This window comes from Palaemon carinicauda, chromosome 34 (genome assembly GCF_036898095.1).
Source record: "Palaemon carinicauda isolate YSFRI2023 chromosome 34, ASM3689809v2, whole genome shotgun sequence".
NCBI classification, from domain to species: domain Eukaryota; kingdom Metazoa; phylum Arthropoda; class Malacostraca; order Decapoda; family Palaemonidae; genus Palaemon; species Palaemon carinicauda.
Genome location: NC_090758.1, coordinates 77,654,033 through 77,674,556, shown reverse-complemented (window position 1 = coordinate 77,674,556; position 20,524 = coordinate 77,654,033). Strand labels below are relative to the sequence as shown.

The 20,524-nt window shown below is 41.9% G+C and overlaps 1 protein-coding gene across 2 annotated transcripts; it reads left to right on the top strand.

Moving 5' to 3' along the window:
- Positions 1-494: 494 nt before the first annotated feature.
- Positions 495-20,506, top strand: LOC137626489 (tyrosine--tRNA ligase, cytoplasmic-like). 2 transcript variants are annotated; one of them, XM_068357513.1, is made up of 5 exons: positions 508-562; positions 3,679-3,956; positions 13,250-13,447; positions 14,393-14,546; positions 17,402-20,506. In XM_068357513.1, the coding sequence occupies exons 2-5, from the start codon at positions 3,690-3,692 to the stop codon at positions 19,696-19,698; spliced, it is 2,916 nt and encodes a 971-aa protein (XP_068213614.1). In that variant the 5' UTR covers positions 508-562; positions 3,679-3,689; the 3' UTR covers positions 19,699-20,506. The 2 variants fall into 2 exon arrangements, with proteins under 2 accessions (XP_068213615.1, XP_068213614.1); XM_068357514.1 differs by lacking the exon at positions 3,679-3,956 and having other exon boundaries at positions 495-562; positions 17,402-20,498.
- The last annotated feature ends 18 nt before the right edge of the window (positions 20,507-20,524 follow it).

Sequence of the window (20,524 nt, the reverse complement as noted above, 5' to 3'; positions counted from 1 at the left end):
TGATTATGTCAAGTCTCTATATATTGTACTTTGTATCATAATCTGTTTATTAACATGGTAATTATGATATTATTATGTATTTTTTATTAAAATTAAAGGATGCAAGCCGAAAATACAAATTTGGTGTTGTTATTCCTCTATTTCCGTAATCTATTGAAATATTTTTATAATTTATTTAAAACGAACAAAAATTTATTAAATAAAACTCATTTGATAAATTGATAAAGCGGATTTTATAATGTATATACAGCTCTTTCCTCAAACCTTTGACCTGATAGACTTCCTCTATTTTTGTAAATTATTGAAATATTTTTATAGGTTATTTAATAAGAACAAAAAATTATTAAATAAACCTCCACTCATAAAGTAATAAAGCGGATTCTATTATGTATATAAGACTCTTTCCTCAAACCTTTGCCCTGATAAAGAGAAGCATTACTAAAAGTGAGCCCAACATGATCAACATCATCCCTTGGGTGTCATTCAACTTTTGACACTCGCGAGAGAAAGACCACTTCGACCACGTCTCTATTTTCCCTCAATTTTAAGCAATTTAAAATTCGTAAGTATATGAATAATAATATTATGAGAGAGACTCTTACGATATAGTATTTATGCATAATTTAAGTTCTATATCATTAATTAATGGCTGTTATTTCGCGAGATTAGGAACGTCATATGGATTCCTGGACCCTATACCGGTATTTGGGGGCTAAGCTAGGCTAGAGTACCTGTATATATTAGGAAATAAGATTGTATTATTCAAATTAATTAGATTTTTAATGAATTTAAGATTAAAGCAAGCGCGTAACAACTAAATTCCTATTATTTATACAAGCCTAAGGGTACCTTGAGTTAATCATGTTGTATAACTTTACTCGTGCACCGGTCATTTATAATTCACTTAATTTTTGGCTGTTTTCTTGGTCCTATCACATAGGGAATCCTTGTGCACTAAAGGGTCCACTCACGAGCGAAGCGAGTTCAGGGCGGAGTAAAAACCATTAGATTTCTTATGGGTTTTTGGATTATGTGCTGTTGAAATGAATGTCAAATTCAGTAAAGGCACATTATTTAGTATTATCAATTATAATACAGTAATTATCTTGGTATTATTTTACAGCATTACAGGGCAGTGTAACCTAGGAAAAATACTATTTTATAGAAAAAATACGTTTCGAAAATGACACTCGTTCCCGTCGCAAATGAATAGTTTCAGAAATATATATTTATATATATATATATATATATATATATATATATATATATATATATATATATATATATATATATATATATATATATATATATATATATCCTACGATAATGGGGGACCCCCAGTGGGAACTAAGGGTTTTGGGTGGGGAAAACATACTGGGGAAACGATATATAATCGTTAAACAAGCATTTTCTTCTCTATACGTTACCTTCTTGGATGTATAACAATCGGAGGATTTAGTAATATCAATAATAATATAGTAATTATCTTTTTTGTTAATGATAATCATTGTTTTTTCTGTTCAAAATATTGTTCCGTCCATAGCTATAATTTTAACAAGATCTGTTTGTCGTATGCATTCTTGGGTACTTATAGCATCGCCTGGCATATTCCACGTTAATTATCAGATTCTCTTTATCGGAATTTTTAAAAAACAAGAAAGTCTTCAGTTTCGTCTTGAAAGCCTTGATGTCATCAGTGTGGGCTACTGATAACCTAGAGTCCATTTCTTTTAGCGATGCATATTTGCACCGACTGGCGGCGGTGCCCTTTTAGCTCGGAAAAGTTTCCGGATCGCTGATTGGTTGGACAAGATAATTCTAACCAATCAGCAATCGGGAAATCTTTCCGAGCTAAAAGGGCACCGCCGCGAGTCGGTGCAAATATGCATCGCTAAAAGAAATGGACTATAGATGCTTATTTTGGTTTTATTAGAATATAGTAAAACATTAGTTTGGAGTTTAGGTTCTGATAACCCAGATGCTTATTTTGGCTCTATTGAAATATAATAAAATATTAATTTGCAGATTGGGACTCTCATATTTGAATATATCTCTTGAAGCACATTATCTTGGACCTCATATCCTCGCCATATCTGGGCTCAGATATTGTTCGCGCATTACGTTGCGGCTTTATAAAATGTATTGTGTAAATCTATGTAGTGGAATATAAAAAGGACAGACGAGTTATATGTTTTTCAGATTTTGACACATTTTTGTTATTGTAATTTTTGGGGCTTATAAAAGTATAAATTTATGAAGATAATTAATATATAAGATTAATGAAAATAAAAATATACTATGGATTTCTGATTCTACTTCATGGTTTTTCAGCTATTTCCTGAAGGTTTTTGGAATGTAACTCCCGCAATAGCCGAAGAATTGCTGTACTTAATTTAGAGATTCCCTATTCGTTGGCTTCTGATATTAATTTCACATTTTCTGTAACATTTCCATTTCCATTCGCCTTCAAAGGGATGAATCAGAAACTTTTGCACTGTCATGGAAGTTTTTTTAGCCAATATGTTGTACCATCATTTGCAAATAAATTCTGCCTCCAACAATTTGAAACTACTACTGTACTAAGATGTGTTATTGGTGTTTACAACTGTTTTGAATAGCTTTTTCTTGGTTATTCTAGGAAAGTCGTATTTTTCGAGTAATTTATACTAGTGAAACAAGGAGATACATCTGAAAAATATTGTGTTTTGTATGTGAAGTCGGGTAGGAATACATCGCAGGTATAAGGTCAACCTTAGGGTATGGTAATGACACTAACTCCTTGGTGGGCGTCATAGGGGGGAACTCAGTACGTAGAACCTCAATTTACCGATCATACCTCTCCCAAGGGCAATGTGGTTTGACCTTGAGGAAGAATTGATGAATATTTACGAGAAATTGAAGTTATAATGTATATCCTCTGGGAACAAATGGTTAACTTCTGCATAATATTATATACTTTCTAAATATTCTCATTCATTGTCATCCTGCCTAGCCTTTCAGGAGCCTTTGTATATCAGCGGCCAGTTCCTCAAGTTAATTGAAAATAGACATCAACTAAACTAAACTTTCCCCCCTAACCTAACCTACAAGCCTTGTCCTTACCTACTTACTTAATGGGGGGCTAACGCCCCCTGCGACCCCCCTTACTCTACCGTTAGACATAATAATACATATAGATGGCCGCTATCCGATATAGCTTACTCGCCTTCAATTTCTGCCACATTTAAGATCAAATGCCTTCGAGCCTATCCTGTTAGGGTGTATAATTGTGAACACAGTGTCTTTTAGGTACAGTAATAGCTGTACTCCTATGCAGTATCTTCCAATGGTCAGATACTGTATGGGAGTACAGAACATTAGACTTAATTGTGTACAATTTTGATTGATTTTACATGCCAATTTGCACAGTACGTCATTTAGCTGAATTGCACGAGGTATTCAACTCAGGTTTTATTTTAACGTAAGGTAACTAGCTTTGGTATGTTTTAGAAAAGTAAATTTTTCATAAGGCTTCCATTTTGTTTAATAGTTCAAATACTGTAGCTCACAGCCAAGGATGAAATTATTTTTATCTGCTTATTTTACATAGATAGGAGCATGCATGAAATTAGATAATATATAATTGGATTTTCTTTTCCCTTACATGCTGCTATACCTTGAAGGCTGGTTTCTTTACAGGGCCAACAAATATGAGTAAGAGAAACCTCTGGTCAACAGAAAATTTACGGTTGCTAGACGAACACTTTACCTATTTTAGTTACGTAGCCGGATATCAGCCGACAGCGAACGACGTGGTTCTGTCAGATTCGCTGAAAATACTCGGAGACGACGTCTCCCCGTATGCACATCTCTCGCGATGGCTAAATCACGTTAAGACTTACGAGAAAGAGAAATTTTCCGATCAGTGTGAGAATGTAGAGGAATTATTGGGGCGAATTATATCGTCTCTCAAACAGGTTTGTATGTTCACGAGCTAGCTTTAGGAAGTGTGAAATGAAACTAGTTTTCTGTGTGTTTAGGAGTGGAATAATATCGATCCTCAGATATAGAAAGAGGAAAGCTTTACAGAGCTTAAGCACCATATGATTAGCTTGTGTGTGTGTGGGGTTTAGCCAGGCCTTTAACTAACGTGCATGTCTTTGAACAGAGTTAAAACTATTGATTAATAGTTTCTTTGAGATGTAGTGTTGTGTTTAAACAATCGAAGTGTAGATTGGATCAGTTCTCTAATGATGTCTTACTGCGTTTTATTTTCCCGTTTAGCAACAGTATGGGAAGTCTCTTAATGTGGCTTCTGTGAGAACCTAAGATTCTGTGAGAGTTTAGATTTAAAGGATTAGAAATATTTTATGACATTGTGGAAAAGCATGCGTGTGACAAAAGCCCCCACAATTCTAAAATGCCTCGTCTAAATATCAATAAATATTCAGCAAGTCTGGGAAGAAGAACTTCCATGTATTTACTGCGTCTTCAGTCTTCGGATAAAGAGGCAGTTTGCGAAAGATGTAGAAGGCTTCGAGAGAGCATCTTGGGTGTACATATACAGCATGCTTTTGCTTTTTTATTTTTACAGTTCTTATAGACAGATATTTGTTTTCTAGTTGTTTGACTTACCTCAAGATGCATGATGGATTTTGTTCTTTATTCTAGCAATTTATAATACTGTATTGGATAACCCTTCATTTTGCTGTTCTTTTTTCAACGTGGTTGTAACTTTTTTTTGCAGCAAGTATACCCAAATCCTTGATTTTCATTATAGTTTTGAATTTGTTCTAATTGCTGTGAGTTAATTGAAAATTTACTAAATTGCATCTACCCTCATTTGAATGTGTATTGAACATGAATCATACTTGTTGCAGTACGTATGCACTAAGCCCTTGCTCAGTAAACAATCTCCTATTGCAGCCGCACAGTTTTAAAAATATTAATTGTTCTTCATTCATTTTCATTCATTTTTGACGTTTTTTATATCGAATCATTTAGATAAGGAATGAGGAAGTTTATGGTATTACTGTATTAAGAAAAAGTTTATCAATTATTTTATGCAAATAAGAATCAGAAGTCAAGGTATTGCAATGTAGAATTATGTGTAACAAAGCTCTCTCTCTCTCTCTCTCTCTCTCTCTCTCTCTCTCTCTCTCTCTCTCTCTCTCTCTCTCTCTCTCTCTCTCTCTCTCAGAAAAAGTTTATCAATTATTTTATGCAAATAAGAATCAGAAGTCAAGGTATGGCAATGTAGAATTATGTGTAACAAATCTCTCTCTCTCTCTCTCTCTCTCTCTCTCTCTCTCTCTCTCTCTCTCTCTCTCTCTCTCAGAAAAAGTTTATCAATTATTTTATGCAAGTAAGAATCAGAAGTCAAGGTATTGCAATGTAGAATTATGTGTAACAAAGCTCTCTCTCTCTCTCTCTCTCTCTCTCTCTCTCTCTCTCTCTCTCTCTCTCTCTCTCTCTCTCTCTGAGCCCAGTTTAGTCTGACTTAAGTTTGCGGTATTACTTCAGTAGTTACTACCTTGGAAATACTTTTCCTCCTCCCCTCAATTCTTTAAACAGCAATGGCATGTAATACTACAGCCCTATCATGAAAGATAAGTGGTCAATTCTCATTAACCCTTTTACCCCCAGGCTCTTTGGAAATTTCCAACCCTTAACCCCCAGGGGGTTATTTTTTTCCCCAGCACATTTTGCAGTATATTTTTTTCAAATTGCTCTAACAGCCTTAATTTTTGTCATAGAGAGGTCAGGTTGGTCTCATTCTCTTGGAAAATGCCTGAATTTTCTCAAAAAATTATCAAAAATATGAAAAAAAAATTTTATAGCAATTTTTTGCAAGGACGTACCGGTACGTCCATGGGGGTAAAGGGATGGGTTTCGTGAAACGTACCAGTACGTCCTTTTTCAATATTAAACTTACCCGATAATCATGTAGCTGTCAACTCCGTTGCCCGACAGAAATCTAAGGAGGGATACGCCAGCTATCACAATACTAGAAGGGGGTGTACTAACCAGCGCCACCTGTGGCCAGGTACTCAAGTACTTCTTGTTGACACCTCCTCAATTATTCCTCTGTCGTGCCTCCGGCTAGACGTTTTGGGATACGCTTATGGTCTTCGAGTTTATTCTCGCTTATTTGGTGATGTATTCTCTTTGATTTACGGCTGTCGCATTACTAGAAACCTTCTGATATTAGCTAGATAGCTTTTATTTAATTCAGTTTAACGGTTAACGAATTTTTTTGCTTGTTTTTTGGATCTCCCTTTGACTTCTCTTGAAAACAAAATGTCTGACATTTCGCAAGCCCCCTCCCATAGACGATGTAGGTCTTGCAATAGACGTATTCCGAAGGTCTCGGTAGATCCTCACACCGCTTGTTCTGACTGTAGGGACAGACCCTGTCAGTTAGAAAATCGATGTGAGGAATGCGCCGGACTTTCGGAATTGGATTTTGTCCGACTTTTAAAGTATTCTTCTAAGTTAGAGAGAATTAGAGCTAGGAGGAGTTCTTCTCACTCTTCTTTATTTTCCTCATCTCATGATCCCCAACCTGATCCTACCCCTGTAGTGGCTACCCCCGATCCTACTGTGTGCCCTCCGCCTGATATGTCAGTGGTTTTACGCGCTATTCAGGCTTTAGGCGATAAGGTAGAGTCAGTGGTAAGTGACCATAAGTCTCTGATGGCCGAAGTGAAAGAGTTGAAGGCCAAGAGTGCAGTGGGTGAAGTTAGTGCCAGTGCTGTGACGAGTGCTAGTGTCGGTGCAGTGCCTTGTACTAGTGTTAGTGCCAGTGTGGTGCGTGGGGATTTTTCTGTGCGAGCCAGTCGTTCTCCCAGTCCGGGACCTCTTGCAAGCTCCCAAGCCCAGGGGAGAAGCAATGTCGAAGGGCATAAGGGTTCGGCAGGCCTTGTTAGGCGCACAGAATTATCCTCAGTGGTTGCGGGCGTGTCTTCCACAGACCGTCACTCCCACTTGCAGACGATTGAGCCCGTCTTCCGCTCGTCCGCTGATCTTCTCTCGGGGAAGAAACGTTGGTCTCAGGTCTCTAGACCGCTTAAACGCAGAGTCCAGCCCTCGAGTGCTCAGCCAGGTTGCAGTCGTTGGCTCAGCTCTGACTCGCCTCAGTCATCTAGCGACTGTACTCCGCCCAAGAGGAGTAAGGTACAACAGAGCTGCACCGGTGGTGCAACCACTGTTATGGCTTTACCTCAGTCTGCTACTGTCTCTGCTGATCCCAAGTGGTCTATGCTTCAGTCCATGCAAGCTCAGCTTTCGGACCTGATGCGTGAGTGTCGTGCTGAGAGTGTTGCACCTCCTGCACCTGTGGTGCACCAACCTCCTGCACCCGTTCAGCCTGTGCTGCACCCGCCTGCACAGGTGGTGCACCAACCTCCTGCACCCGTTCAGCCTGTGCTGCACCCGCCTGCACCGGTGGTGCACCAACCTCCTGCACCCGTTCAGCCTGTGCTGCACCCGCCTGCACTCGCTGCACCCAGTCGCAGCTCCATCTGCCAGGCGTACGATGTTGAACCACTTTCTGTGTTCACTGTTCCCAGTGTTGTTCAGCATCAGCCTTCTTTAAGGCAACCTTCGGTTTGGGATCAGGAGGATTACTCCACTCTTCCTCCTCCTCCCCTGGCTGCTCCACCGGCGGTGCAACTCTCGGTGGAGGTACAACAACCTCTTCCACCTGTGAGTCAGTCTCCTCATCAGCTGCTGCACCGAGCTCTACCCGTGCACCCTGATCCTGCTCCTCAGACATCTCTGCTTGCGGGAACTTTACCTTGTTCTGCACAGCCTCGGTCTCTTCACGCTCCACTCATACCACAGGAACAGGAACAGGAACTTGCTGCACCTCCTCCTTCCACCTCTGTTGTTGTTCCTGCTCGTTCTGACTCTGCGGTTCAGCATTCGTATCCGATCCCGTCGCCTCATTCTGGGGTTGAGGTTTCGGATGATGAGGAGGCACACCTTGATCCCTCTTCGGACGTGGACGAATCCAAGCTCTCTCCACAGTCTCTTGATTTTCGCAAGGTCTTGGCTCTTCTCAGGGAGGTTTATCCAGACCACTTTGTCTCAGCTATTCCCCGCTCTCCACCATCTGAGTTTTCGCTGGGAGTGCAACAAGCTCAGTCTTCCTATACCAAGCTTGTCCTAGCTAGATCCTCCAAGAGGGCTTTTAGGATCTTAGGGGAGTGGCTGCAGTCTAAACAACTTCTTGGCAAGACTTCCTTCATGTTCCCTCCAACGAAGCTCACTTCGAAAGCGAGCGTTTGGTATGCCACAGGGGAAGCTCCAGGCTTGGGAGTACCTGCCTCTGCCCAGGCTGACTTCTCAAGTCTGGTAGACTCGCCTCGAAGATCTGCTATGAGACGCTCAAAAGTGTGTTGGACCTTCTCAGACCTGGATCACTTGCTTAAAGGGGTGTTTAGAGCTTTTGAAATGTTTAATTTTCTCGACTGGTGCCTGGGGGCCCTCAGCAAGAAAACCTCTCATACGGACAAAGATTCTGCCATGCTGTTAATGTCCTGTATGGATAAGGCCATCAGAGATGGATCGGGCGAGCTAGCGTCCTTGTTTGTATCAGGGGTGTTGAAGAAAAGAGAACAGCTGTGTTCTTTCCTTTCCGCCAGCATTACCCCTTGCCAACGGTCACAACTTCTGTTTGCTCCTCTTTCGAAGTTTATTTTTCCCGAAGAGCTCATTAAAGATTTGTCTGCTGCCTTGATACAGAAGGACACGCACGATCTTGTAGCTTCTTCGGCTCGTAAGTCTAAGGCTTCCACCTCAGTCCCTAAGACTTACCGCTCCCCAGTGGCTGATACCCCTGCGACTAGATTCATACCGCCCTTTCGTGGTAGAGCCCCCAGCCGAGGAAGCTCCCGTCCAGACTCTTACAGAGGCAAGTCCAGGAAAGGATCCAAGCCATCCAAAGGAAAACACTGACTCTCCGCTTCTCCAGACGACAGTAGGAGCCAGACTCAAGACCTTCTGGCGAGCTTGGGAGATGAGAGGTGCAGACGCACAGTCTGTCAGTTGGCTGAGGTTCGGTTACAGGATTCCATTCTACCTTCAACCACCTCTGACCACTTCGCCCATCAACCTCTCTCCCAACTACAAAGAGGAGGACAAGAGACTAGCTTTGCACCAGGAGGTGTCGCTTCTTGTGCAGAAGAAGGCTGTGGTTATAGTCCGGGACCATCAATCCCCGGGCTTCTACAACCGTCTCTTTCTTGTGGCCAAGAAGACAGGAGGTTGGAGACCTGTGCTGGACGTCAGCGCTCTCAACGAGTATGTCACCAAGCTGACGTTCACGATGGAGACGACCAAGTCGGTCTTAGCAGCGGTCAGACAGGAGGACTGGATGGTCTCATTGGACTTGAAAGATGCTTATTTTCACGTTCCGATTCATCCAGACTCCCAACCTTTCCTAAGATTCGTTTTCGGAAAGGTCGTCTACCAATTCCAAGCCCTGTGTTTTGGCCTAAGCACAGCTCCTATGGTCTTTACCCTTCTGATGAGGAATGTAGCCAAATTCCTTCACTTGTCAAACATCAGAGCCTCCCTCTACCTAGACGACTGGCTGTTGAGAGCCTCCTCGAGTCGTCGTTGTCTGGAGAATCTTCATTGGACTTTAGACCTTATCAGAGACCTGGGTCTATTAGTCAATTTGGAAAAATCTCAACTCATTCCCTCACAATCCATCGTGTATCTGGGAATGGAGATTCAGAGTCAGAGTTTTCGGGCTTTTCCATCGGCCCCCAGGATAAGCCAAGCCCTAGAGTGCATCATGAGCATGCTGAAGAGGAGCAGTTGCTCAGTGAGACAGTGGATGAGTCTCACAGGGACTCTCTCGTCCCTAGCCCTGTTTGTCGAGCTGGGCAGACTCCACCTCCGCCCTCTTCAATTCCACCTAGCAGCTCATTGGGACAAGAGTTCGACTCTAGAAGCAACTTCTATCCCTATCAACCAAGAGATGAAGACCACTCTCCTGTGGTGGAAGCACAACCTCCTTCTCAGAGAGGGTCTATCCTTGGCCATTCAGACCCCCAATCTTCATCTCTTCTCAGATGCATCGGACTCGGGCTGGGGTGCAACCTTGGACGGAAAGGAATGCTCCGGAATGTGGAACGAGGAACAACGATCTCTCCACATCAACTGCAAGGAACTGCTGGCAGTTCATCTAGCCCTGTTGAACTTCAAGTCCCTCCTGCTAGGCAAAGTGGTGGAGGTGAACTCGGACAACACCACAGCCTTGGCTTACATCTCCAAGCAAGGAGGGACCCATTCGAGGAGCCTTTACGAGATCGCAAGGGACCTCCTCATTTGGTCAAGAAGTCTAAACCTCTCTCTAGTCACGAGGTTCATCCAGGGCAATATGAACGTGTCAGCAGATCGTCTGAGCAGAAGGAATCAGGTCATTCCCACGGAATGGACCCTCCACAAGAGTGTGTGCAACAGACTTTGGACCTTGTGGGGTCAACCTACCATAGATCTGTTTGCCACCTCCATGACCAAGAGACTTCCTCTGTTTTGTTCTCCTGTTCCAGACCCTGCAGCAGTTCATGTGGATGCCTTTCTACTGAACTGGTCCCATCTCGACCTGTACGCATTCCCTCCGTTCAAGATAATCAACAAGGTTCTGCAGAAATTCGTCTCGCACGAAGGGACACGGCTGACGCTGGTTGCTCCCCTTTGGCCTGCAAGAGAATGGTTCACAGAGGTACTACAATGGCTAGTAGACTTCCCCAGGACTCTACCTCTAAGAGTGGACCTTCTACGTCAACCTCACGTAGACAGGTTACATCCAAACCTCCACGCTCTTCAACTGACTGCCTTCAGACTGTCGAAAGATTCGCTAGAGCTCGAGGCTTTTCGAAGGAGGCAGCCAGGGCTATTGCCAGAGCAAGAAGGGTTTCCACTCGTAGGGTCTACCAGTCTAAGTGGGAGGTCTTCCGAAGCTGGTGTAGAGCCAATTCGATATCCTCTACCAATACCTCTGTGACCCAAATAGCTGACTTCCTGCTTCATCTTAGGAATGAGAGATCCCTTTCAGCTCCTACGATTAAGGGATATAGGAGTATGTTGGCCTCAGTTCTCCGCCATAGAGGTTTGGACCTGTCTTCCAACAAGGACCTTCAAGACATTCTTAAGTCTTTTGAGACGTCTAAAGATCGTCGTCTTTCCACTCCAGGCTGGAATCTAGACGTAGTCTTAAGGTTCCTTATGACATCTAGGTTCGAACCTCTCCAGTCAGCTTCATTCAAGGACCTTACCCTCAAGACCCTTTTTCTCGTTTGCCTGGCAACAGCTAAGAGAGTCAGTGAGGTTCATGCCTTCAGCAAGAACATTGGTTTCACGACCGAGTCTGCTACATGTTCTTTCCAGCTTGGATTCCTAGCAAAGAACGAACTTCCTTCACGTCCTTGGCCTAGATCGTTCGAGATACCTAGCCTTTCCAACATGGTAGGTAACGAACTTGAGAGAGTTCTTTGCCCTGTCAGAGCTCTCAAATATTATCTCAAGAGGTCTAAACCTCTCCGAGGACAGTCAGAAGCCTTATGGTGTGCCATCAGGAAACCCTCGAGACCCATGTCCAAGAATGGGCTTTCGTATTATATAAGGCTTCTGATCAGAGAAGCACATTCTCACTTAAAGGAGGAAGACCTTGCATTGCTGAAGGTAAGGACCCACGAAGTAAGAGCCGTAGCTACTTCGATGGCCTTTAATAAAAACCGTTCTCTGCAGAGTGTGATGGATGCAACCTATTGGAGGAGCAAGTCAGTGTTTGCATCATTTTATCTGAAAGATGTCCAGTCTCTTTACGAGAACTGCTACACCCTGGGACCATTCGTAGCAGCGAGTGCAGTAGTAGGTGAGGGCTCAGCCACTACATTCCCTTAATCCCATAACCTTTTTAACTTTTCTCTTGAATTCTTTTATTGTTGTTTTTATGGTTGTTACGGTAAGCTAAGAAGCCTTCCGCATCCTTTTGATTTGGCGGGTGGTCAATTCATTCTTGAGAAGCGCCTAGGTTAAAGGTTGTGTAGAGGTCCTTTAGTAGGGGTTGCAACCCTATATACTTTAGCACCTTGGGTTGATTCAGCCTCCAAGAGGAACGCTGCGCTCAGTAAGGAAGACGAACTTAAAAAAGAGGCAGAGTAACGGTTCAATTCGACTTCCTTACCAGGTACTTATTATTTCATTTGTTATTGGAGATAACTGTTATATGAAATTTGGGGATACTTGGCTATCCTTTAATCTTGTACACTGGTTTTCACCCACCCCCCTGGGTGTGAATCAGCTACATGATTATCGGGTAAGTTTAATATTGAAAAATGTTATTTTCATTAGTAAAATAAATTTTTGAATATACTTACCCGATAATCATGATTTAATTGACCCTCCCTTCCTCCCCATAGAGAACCAGTGGGACCGAGGAATAATTGAGGAGGTGTCAACAAGAAGTACTTGAGTACCTGGCCACAGGTGGCGCTGGTTAGTACACCCCCTTCTAGTATTGTGATAGCTGGCGTATCCCTCCTTAGATTTCTGTCGGGCAACGGAGTTGACAGCTACATGATTATCGGGTAAGTATATTCAAAAATTTATTTTACTAATGAAAATAACATTTTTGGGGTAAAAGGGTTAAGCAATTATTTTAATTTGGTTCCTGAACAGTGATGCAGTCTTTTATGCGACTCCCAAAACTCTAGGTAGGCCGGTTCCGTTTGGTAGCATGTTGGTCTCCCGTCCAATTTCTTCAGTTATATCTTGCTCTGACTTCTGTGGCTCAATCTATAGTTTTTAGAGAGGAATGGAACTTAGTATTTTGGATAAAACTTTGTGTAGCATCTTACTTAGCCGTTTAACCCTTTTACCCCCAAAGGACGTACTGGTACGTTTCACAAAACCCATCTCTTTACCCCCATGGACGTACCGGTACGTCCTTGCAAAAAAATGCTATAAAAATTTTTTTTTTTTCATATTTTTGATAATTTTTTGAAAAAATTCAGGCATTTTCCAAGAGAATGAGACCAACCTGACCTCTCTATGACAAAAATTGAGGCTGTTAGAGCAATTTAAAAAAAATATACTGCAAAATGTGCTGGGGAAAAAATAACCCCTGGGGGTTAAGGGTTGGAAATTTCCAAAGAGCCTGGGGGTAAAAGGGTTAATTCTTTTGATTTTTGTGGCTTATTTCATACCTTTCAGAGGGGAACTGAACTAAATAATAATTATAATTGTTTTCCAGGAGACGATGTCCGTCGAAGAGAAGATGAAGTTGATCACTCGTCGCCTCGACGAAGTCATAGGCGACGATCGTATGCTCGCAGTCTTGAAGGAGCGGCCACTCAAGATCTACTGGGGGACTGCTACGACGGGCAGGCCTCACGTCGCCTACTTCGTGCCGATGTCGAAAATTGCGGATTTCCTGAAGGCTGGTTGTGAGGTAAAGATGAGAGGTTGTTGGTATCTCATTCGTTTGTGTTTGTTTCTTTCCAATTCATTGTGATTTTTCCTTGTAGAATGGTAATATTAATACAAGCTAAGCTACAACCCTAGTTGGGAAAGCAGGATGCTATAAGCCCAAGGGCTCCAACAAGGAAAAAGAGCACAGTGAGGAAAGGAAACAAGGAATTAAATAAACTACAAGATAAGTAATGAACAATTAAATAGAAAAAATATTTTAAGAACAGTAACAAAATTTAATTAGATGTTTCATATATAAACTATAAAAACTTCCAAAAAACAAGAAAAAGAGAATTAAAATAGAATAATGGGTGAGATACCCGAAGTTAAATGTGTGTTGTTTATCGCTAACATGAAAGTAAGATCTAATTCATGATATACATTTACTGTAGTGCTGTATCTGTTTGCTTTTAAGAATCCTGTATCTTTTCTTTTCAGGAATTTTTGAATATTTTATAGTACAGTATTATAACTGGCCCAAAATTCTACCTACTGTACTTTACTTCACGTAGATCTGAAATACTGTATACTTTACTTCACATAAGTCTGAAATATACTTTGCTTTACATAAGTCTGAAATATAATTTACTTCACATAGATCTGAAATATACTTTATTTCACATTAGTCTGAAATATACTGTGCTTCACATAGATCTGAAATATACTTACTCTTCACATAAATCTCAAATATACTTTACTTCACATAGATCTAAAATATACTTTGCTTCACATAAATGGGAAATATACTTTTATTTCACATAGATCTAGATATACTTACTCTTCACATAGGTCTTGAATATACTTTACTTCACTTACTCTTCACATAGGTCTTGAATATACTTTACTTCGCATAAATGTGAAATATACTTTTATTTCACATAGATCTAAATATACTTTACCTCACATATCTCTGATATCTTTCCAGGTGACCATCCTCCTCGCCGATCTGCACGCATACCTCGATAACATGAAAGCACCGTGGGAGCTCATCAAGTTCCGCACGCAGTACTACGAAGCGGTCATCAAGGCCATGCTGAGAGCCATCGGAGTGTCGCTGGACAAACTCCGCTTCGTTCAAGGTAACGCCGTCTTACGTTTGATGCGTCCTTTCTTTCGTATTCGTGTTTGCCCGGTGCGAAGTCCAACGGGATTAGTTAGCGGCCCAGAGTCCTTGAATAGTACGTGTATGGAATGAATAAGATTAATTATACCTTGATAGAAGCAGAAGTTCTGTAGTCTCCTGAAAGGGGTCGAGGAAGGGATAAGTAAATATTTAAAAATCGTAGGGGAAAGAGTTAAAAAAAAGAAAAGCAAATTTGTCTGAAAGTTAATATGAAAAAAATGTCCCATCTTTCTATAATACTGAAGTATTGTGATGTCAAGTATAAGTCTCAGATGTAAAAGTAGAAACTCTCTCTCTCTCTCTCTCTCTCTCTCTCTCTCTCTCTCTCTCTCTCTCTCTCTCTCTCTCTCTCTCTCTCTTTAACATGAGTGATGATGATGTTGCCTCTAGTTGATATGGTGTCAAAAAGCTTTGTAAGGGTCAAACTTGAATTCACCTTTATTATAGTAAGAATAAAACCCATTTTCTTCTAAATATCATGGCCAAGTTTCAGGAAGATGATAGAAAAGCTTTTCGTGTGTTTATTGATTTTAGTTCTCAATTTAGGGACTTTTTCAGCTTCTCCTACGCCTGTTGACGCAAAGGACCTCAGTTAGATTTTGCCAGTTGTCTCCATCTTAAGATTTTAATTCAATACTTTTCCATTCATCATCATAGTCCTCAGCCATGTAGGCCTGGGTCTTCCAACTCTTTTGGTGCCTTGTGGAGCCCAGATGAACATTTGGTGAACTAATCTCTCTTGGGGAGTGCAAAGAGCTGGCCCTAACCATATCCATCTACCCCTCATCATGATCTCATCCACATATGGCACTTGAATAATCTCTCTTATAGATTTATTTCCAATCCTGTCCTGCCATTCAACTCTCAATATTCCTATTTTACTCCAACTTATTTAAGGCTTGAGAGCTTTTGATGTAGCTTCCGATTCAGGTTGAATCAGATCAGAAATGAAGCCACCCAGAAGTCTGGTAATTGTTGAATCCCAAAGTGTTATAAAAGCAAGGGTGGTATTTCATTTGGGACCTCTGATTATGCTTTAATTTTGTTGATAGTGAGTACTGAGCATGTTTTCTCTGAGGTGCCTTACTCTTGTAAGGTACACTATATAGAGTATAGAATATCCAGTGAGTTGGATGGCATTTTGAAAGATTTCTTGCATTTTAGTTATTGCATGAGGATTTTTTTTATTATTATTTTTGGCAAAATAAATTAAGGCTTGTTCTTTTTAGATGTTAAACTACTGTACTGTATCAAAGGCAAAGACTTGATTTGGAATTACTACAGATTACCCATGTAGGAGCTTTGCTCGAGGTTGTGTACACTAGAGGTAAAAATTTGTAGAACTTGACTAAGAGAAAACCTTTCTAATACGATTCGGGAACACAGTCGACGAGCACCCCTCTATAAGCAGCACAGGGCTTAATCCAGATGACTATACTGCTTATTGCACCACTATTATTATTATTATTGTTATTACTTTCTAAGCTACAGCCCTAGTTGAAAAAACTAGATGCTATAAGCCAAGGCTCCAACAGGGAAAGATAGCCCAGTGAGAAAAAGAAACAAGGAAATATAGTACAAGAGAAGAATAAACAAAATAAAATATTTCAAGAACAGTAAAAACATTAAATTAGATTAAATTGGGATACTCTAGGCATTACCAGAGGGTCTTTGCAGTGATCACTTCACCCACTACCTGTACTCAATTGTTAGTCTTCTACTTTTTGGCTCTTTCATTATAATGCAACAGTTGCACTTTGTTATCAATTGGGCTTCTGAGCCGTTTGAATCAAATCAAAGGGGAGAAAGGTCAAGTTAGGGTCTTGAAGTTTTATTTATCTGTGGACTGTTGTTATTGTTATTGTTGTTATTATTAATTGTTAAGCTACAACCCTAGTTGGAAAAGCAGGATGCCATATTCCCATTGGCTCCAACAAGGAAAATAGCCCGGTGAGGAAAGGTAACAAGGAACAATAAATATTTTAAGAACTGTAACAACATTAAAATAAACATTTCCTTTATATACTATAAAAACTTAACAAAACAAGAGGAAGAGAAATTAGATAGAATAGTATCCTCAAGCAAGAGAGCTCTACTCCAAGACAGTGGAAGATCATGGTACAGAGGCTATAGCACTACCCAAGACAAGAGAACAATGGTTTCGATTTTGAAGTGTCCTCCTAGAAGAGCTGCCCATCATAGCAAAGGAGTCTCTTCCCCCCTTACCAAGAGGAAAGTAGCCACTGAAACATTACAGTGCAGTAGTTAACCCCTGGGGTGAAAAAAAATTGTTTGGTAATCTCAATGTAGTCAGGTGTATGAGGACAGGAAAATCTGTAAAGAATAGGCCAGCTATTTGGTGTATGTGGAGGCAACGGGAAACTGAACCATAACCAGATAGAAGGATCCAGTGCAGTTCTGCTGTCTGGCCAGTCAAAGGACCCCATAACACACTAGTGGTAGTATGAGGCTTAATTGTTACTAAATGGTCCACTGTGTATAAGTGAACCCACGGTTGCCGAATCCGTGGACTGATGTTGGACTAATTGTTCAAAATGTTTTAAATGTGGAATGTTTTCTGCTGAATTACTTAGACTAACGGAGTCATTGTTGAATTTCTTGATAATAGACTGGTGGAATAGTTGTTGAATTTATTAAGAATAGAGTAATGGAATAATTATATTTCTTGAATATAGACTACTGGAATCATTGATGAATTTCTTAACAATAGAATGACAGAATCATTGTTGTGTAATCCTAAGGAATGTTCAACAACAGAACAGAGAGATTTGAAAATAAATTCTCTTCCAGGTACGAGTTACCAGCTGGGCGAGAAATTCACCGAGGACGTTTACAAGCTGTCCTCCATGGTGACCGAACACGACGCGAAGAAAGCTGGAGCTGAAGTCGTCAAGCAAATCGAGGCTCCCTTCCAGTCCGGCCTCTTGTACCCGGGACTCCAAGCGCTGGACGAGGAGTACCTCGGTGTCGACGCCCAATTCGGAGGAGTCGACCAGAGGAAGATCTTCACTTACGCCGAGAAATACTTACCCAAACTCGGCTACCAAAAACGGTCCCACATGATGAACCCTATGGTGCCGGGTTTGACGGGCGGGAAAATGTCCTCCTCCGAAGTGGATTCCAAGATTGACCTCCTGGACTCCGCCGAAGCCGTGGAAAGGAAACTCGGTGGGGCATCCTGTGATCCGTCGTCTCCGGATAATGGCGTCATGGCATTTCTTAATTATGTGGTTTGCCCAATTTTGGAAGGCCAGGGAAAGCCTCTCGACCTGGGAAATGGCCAGACGTTTTCGTCTTTCGACCACCTGAAAACCGAGTTCGTCGCCGGGAGCGTTTCCGGGGATGCCATAAAGGTGTTTGTTACGAAGTTTTTGAATAGCTTGTTGGATCACATTAGAAAAGAATTCAGCAGTCCAGAATTGCAGGAGCTTACGAAAAAAGCCTATCCTCCGCCGAGTGAAATGCCCCCCACAGTACCAGCTGTTTCGGAAACTTCTTCGTCGTCTGATGACCTCACCTTACAGGGTTTAAGTTTAGATGACAGGTGTCAACTAGTCAGTCGGAACTTGGCTGCGATTCCGCCCCCGTCTTTATCCGGCGTTCTTAGTCATTCTGCGCAAGTTTTGTGGACGGTTCCAGTTACTGGAAGACCGGATTCCAACCTCTTGGGACACGTAGCGAAAGTGAGGGACTTCTTGAAGGCTGGCTGCAAGGTCACGGTCCTGGTCCAAGACGTCCTTTCGCACCTAGACGGCGGCCAGTTCCCATTAGATTTGGCCGTTCACAGAGCTAACTACTGCACGGAATTGTTGAAGGCCGCCCTGACTTCAGGTCAAGTATCTCTAGAGCACATCACTTTTATGAAAGGCAGCAATTTCCAAAAGAAGGAAGAATACATTCTCGATTTGTACAGGTTGACCGCCCTCGTCACTTGCAAGGATTCGAACGACGCCGTTGAGAACGTAGTGAAGGACCCTAACCTCCTCTCTGCTTTGATATACCCAGACATGTTGGCCCTGGACGAGAAGCATACGAAAGCAGATATCCATTATTGCGGCGCCAAGCACGCACCTCTGTTTGCCTTCGCTGAAAACATTCTGCCCCTGGTAGGGGGTCAACCGAGAGTTCATCTGGCAGGCTTAGAAATGCCTTCTCTGCTGAACAGGGCGGCTCTGAACCCGGAGGAGGAGTTTATCGAACTTACCGAGCAAGATTCACAAATCAAGAAAAAGATCAAAGCAGCTTTTTGTGAGGAAGGTAACGTTAGTTTTAACCCTGTGTTGTCTCTGGTTAAAGTGATCATCATGCCTTTCTTAGCCGAGGAAAAATTCAAGGTGTGCCGTTCGCCGGAAAATGGCGGGGACTTGGAATTTGGGTCGTTTGAAGAACTGGAGAACGTATTTAAGCAGAAGGATTTGCATCCTGGGGACCTGAAAAACACCGTAACCGAGTACCTCAAGAGACTCATAGCCCCCATTCGTAAAGCCGCCGAATCTGGAGCCATGAAGAAGTTGCAGAACCAGGCTTTCCCGCCCCCTCCCAAGAAGACCAAATCGGCACCGAAAGCGGCCGCGGCCGGAGGCGACGAGTTTGTCCCCTCGAAGTTTGACATGCGAGTGGGTAAAATCGTCGAGATCTCCAGACACCCCGATGCCGAATCCTTGTACGTCGAGAAGATAGACATCGGCGGGGAGGAGCCCCGAACCATCGTCAGCGGCTTGGTCAAGTTCGTCCCCATCGAGGAAATGCAGGACCGAATGGTGGTCGTCCTGGCCAACCTGAAGCCGGCGGCGATGAGAGGGGTCAAGTCGGCCGGCATGGTCCTCTGCGCTTCCGTCAGCGAGCCCCCGGCGGTCGAGCCCCTCACTCCGGCGCCCGGGAGTAAGCCCGGCGACCGCGTCGTGGCCGAGGGGTACGAAGGCGAACCGGATCCCGTCCTGAATACCAAGAAGAGCGACGCTCTCACGAAGATGCTCGCCGGCTTCAAGGTGAACGGTTCCCTGACAGCGACGTGGAACAGCAACGTCCTGAGTACGAGTAGCGGGCCAGTCACCGTCGCCTCTTTAAAAGATGCCCCCATTAAGTGAGGACTCTTGTCACTAGGAGGTTAATGTGGTTTTGAAATTAGATTCACTTAGTGAAATCAAAGTTGAAAATAATTTATATATAGAAAGTCCTCGACTTACAAACTTAATGGGTTCCAAAAAGCTTTTTTTTGTGGAATTTTTTTTAATTTTAGCTTATGAAAGGTTTCATATAACACATCCCTTCAATTTTCATTTGCAAAGGTCAACAGATAGTTGTGTTACATATTGCAAATGTGTTCCTTACTGCATTAAATTATTTAATATAGTTTTAACAGAATTTCATTATGAGATTTTAATACAATATATGAGATATTTGATTTCAGTTTGATTTTTTATTGCTTCTTCGAATGCTTGTAAGTTGAGGAGCTTCTTGTATATATTACTATATTGCAACATTGACGTTATAGCTTTGCAAACCTTGCAAAAGAAACTGCGGTTTTAAGTCGTTCATAGGCTGGTGGTTTTGAAGACTTTATGTTCTCTGGTGAATATATTTTATGCTGATTTGCTTTAAACTGAATACTTGAAAATTAGTGAAAAAAGTTATTTGCATTGATTAGAAATTGAAGTGAAATTTTAGTTTCGTCTTTCGGATGTTTTGTACGAAGCTTATTGTCATAATTCGTTTTGCTTTTTCTTCATTTTTAGCAGAATTTACTGCAGTGTTTGCCATTTTGTCAAAGTGATCTTGTAGTTTTTTAGCTTTATTCTAAAGAATAATTTTTTCGGTGATGAAGCTGAATTACCGAATAATAATGCTGATATTGAAGCGATTGCAAATTTCTCAATACGTACTGTTTGTTTCTCATGGTTTATCTTCTGATGG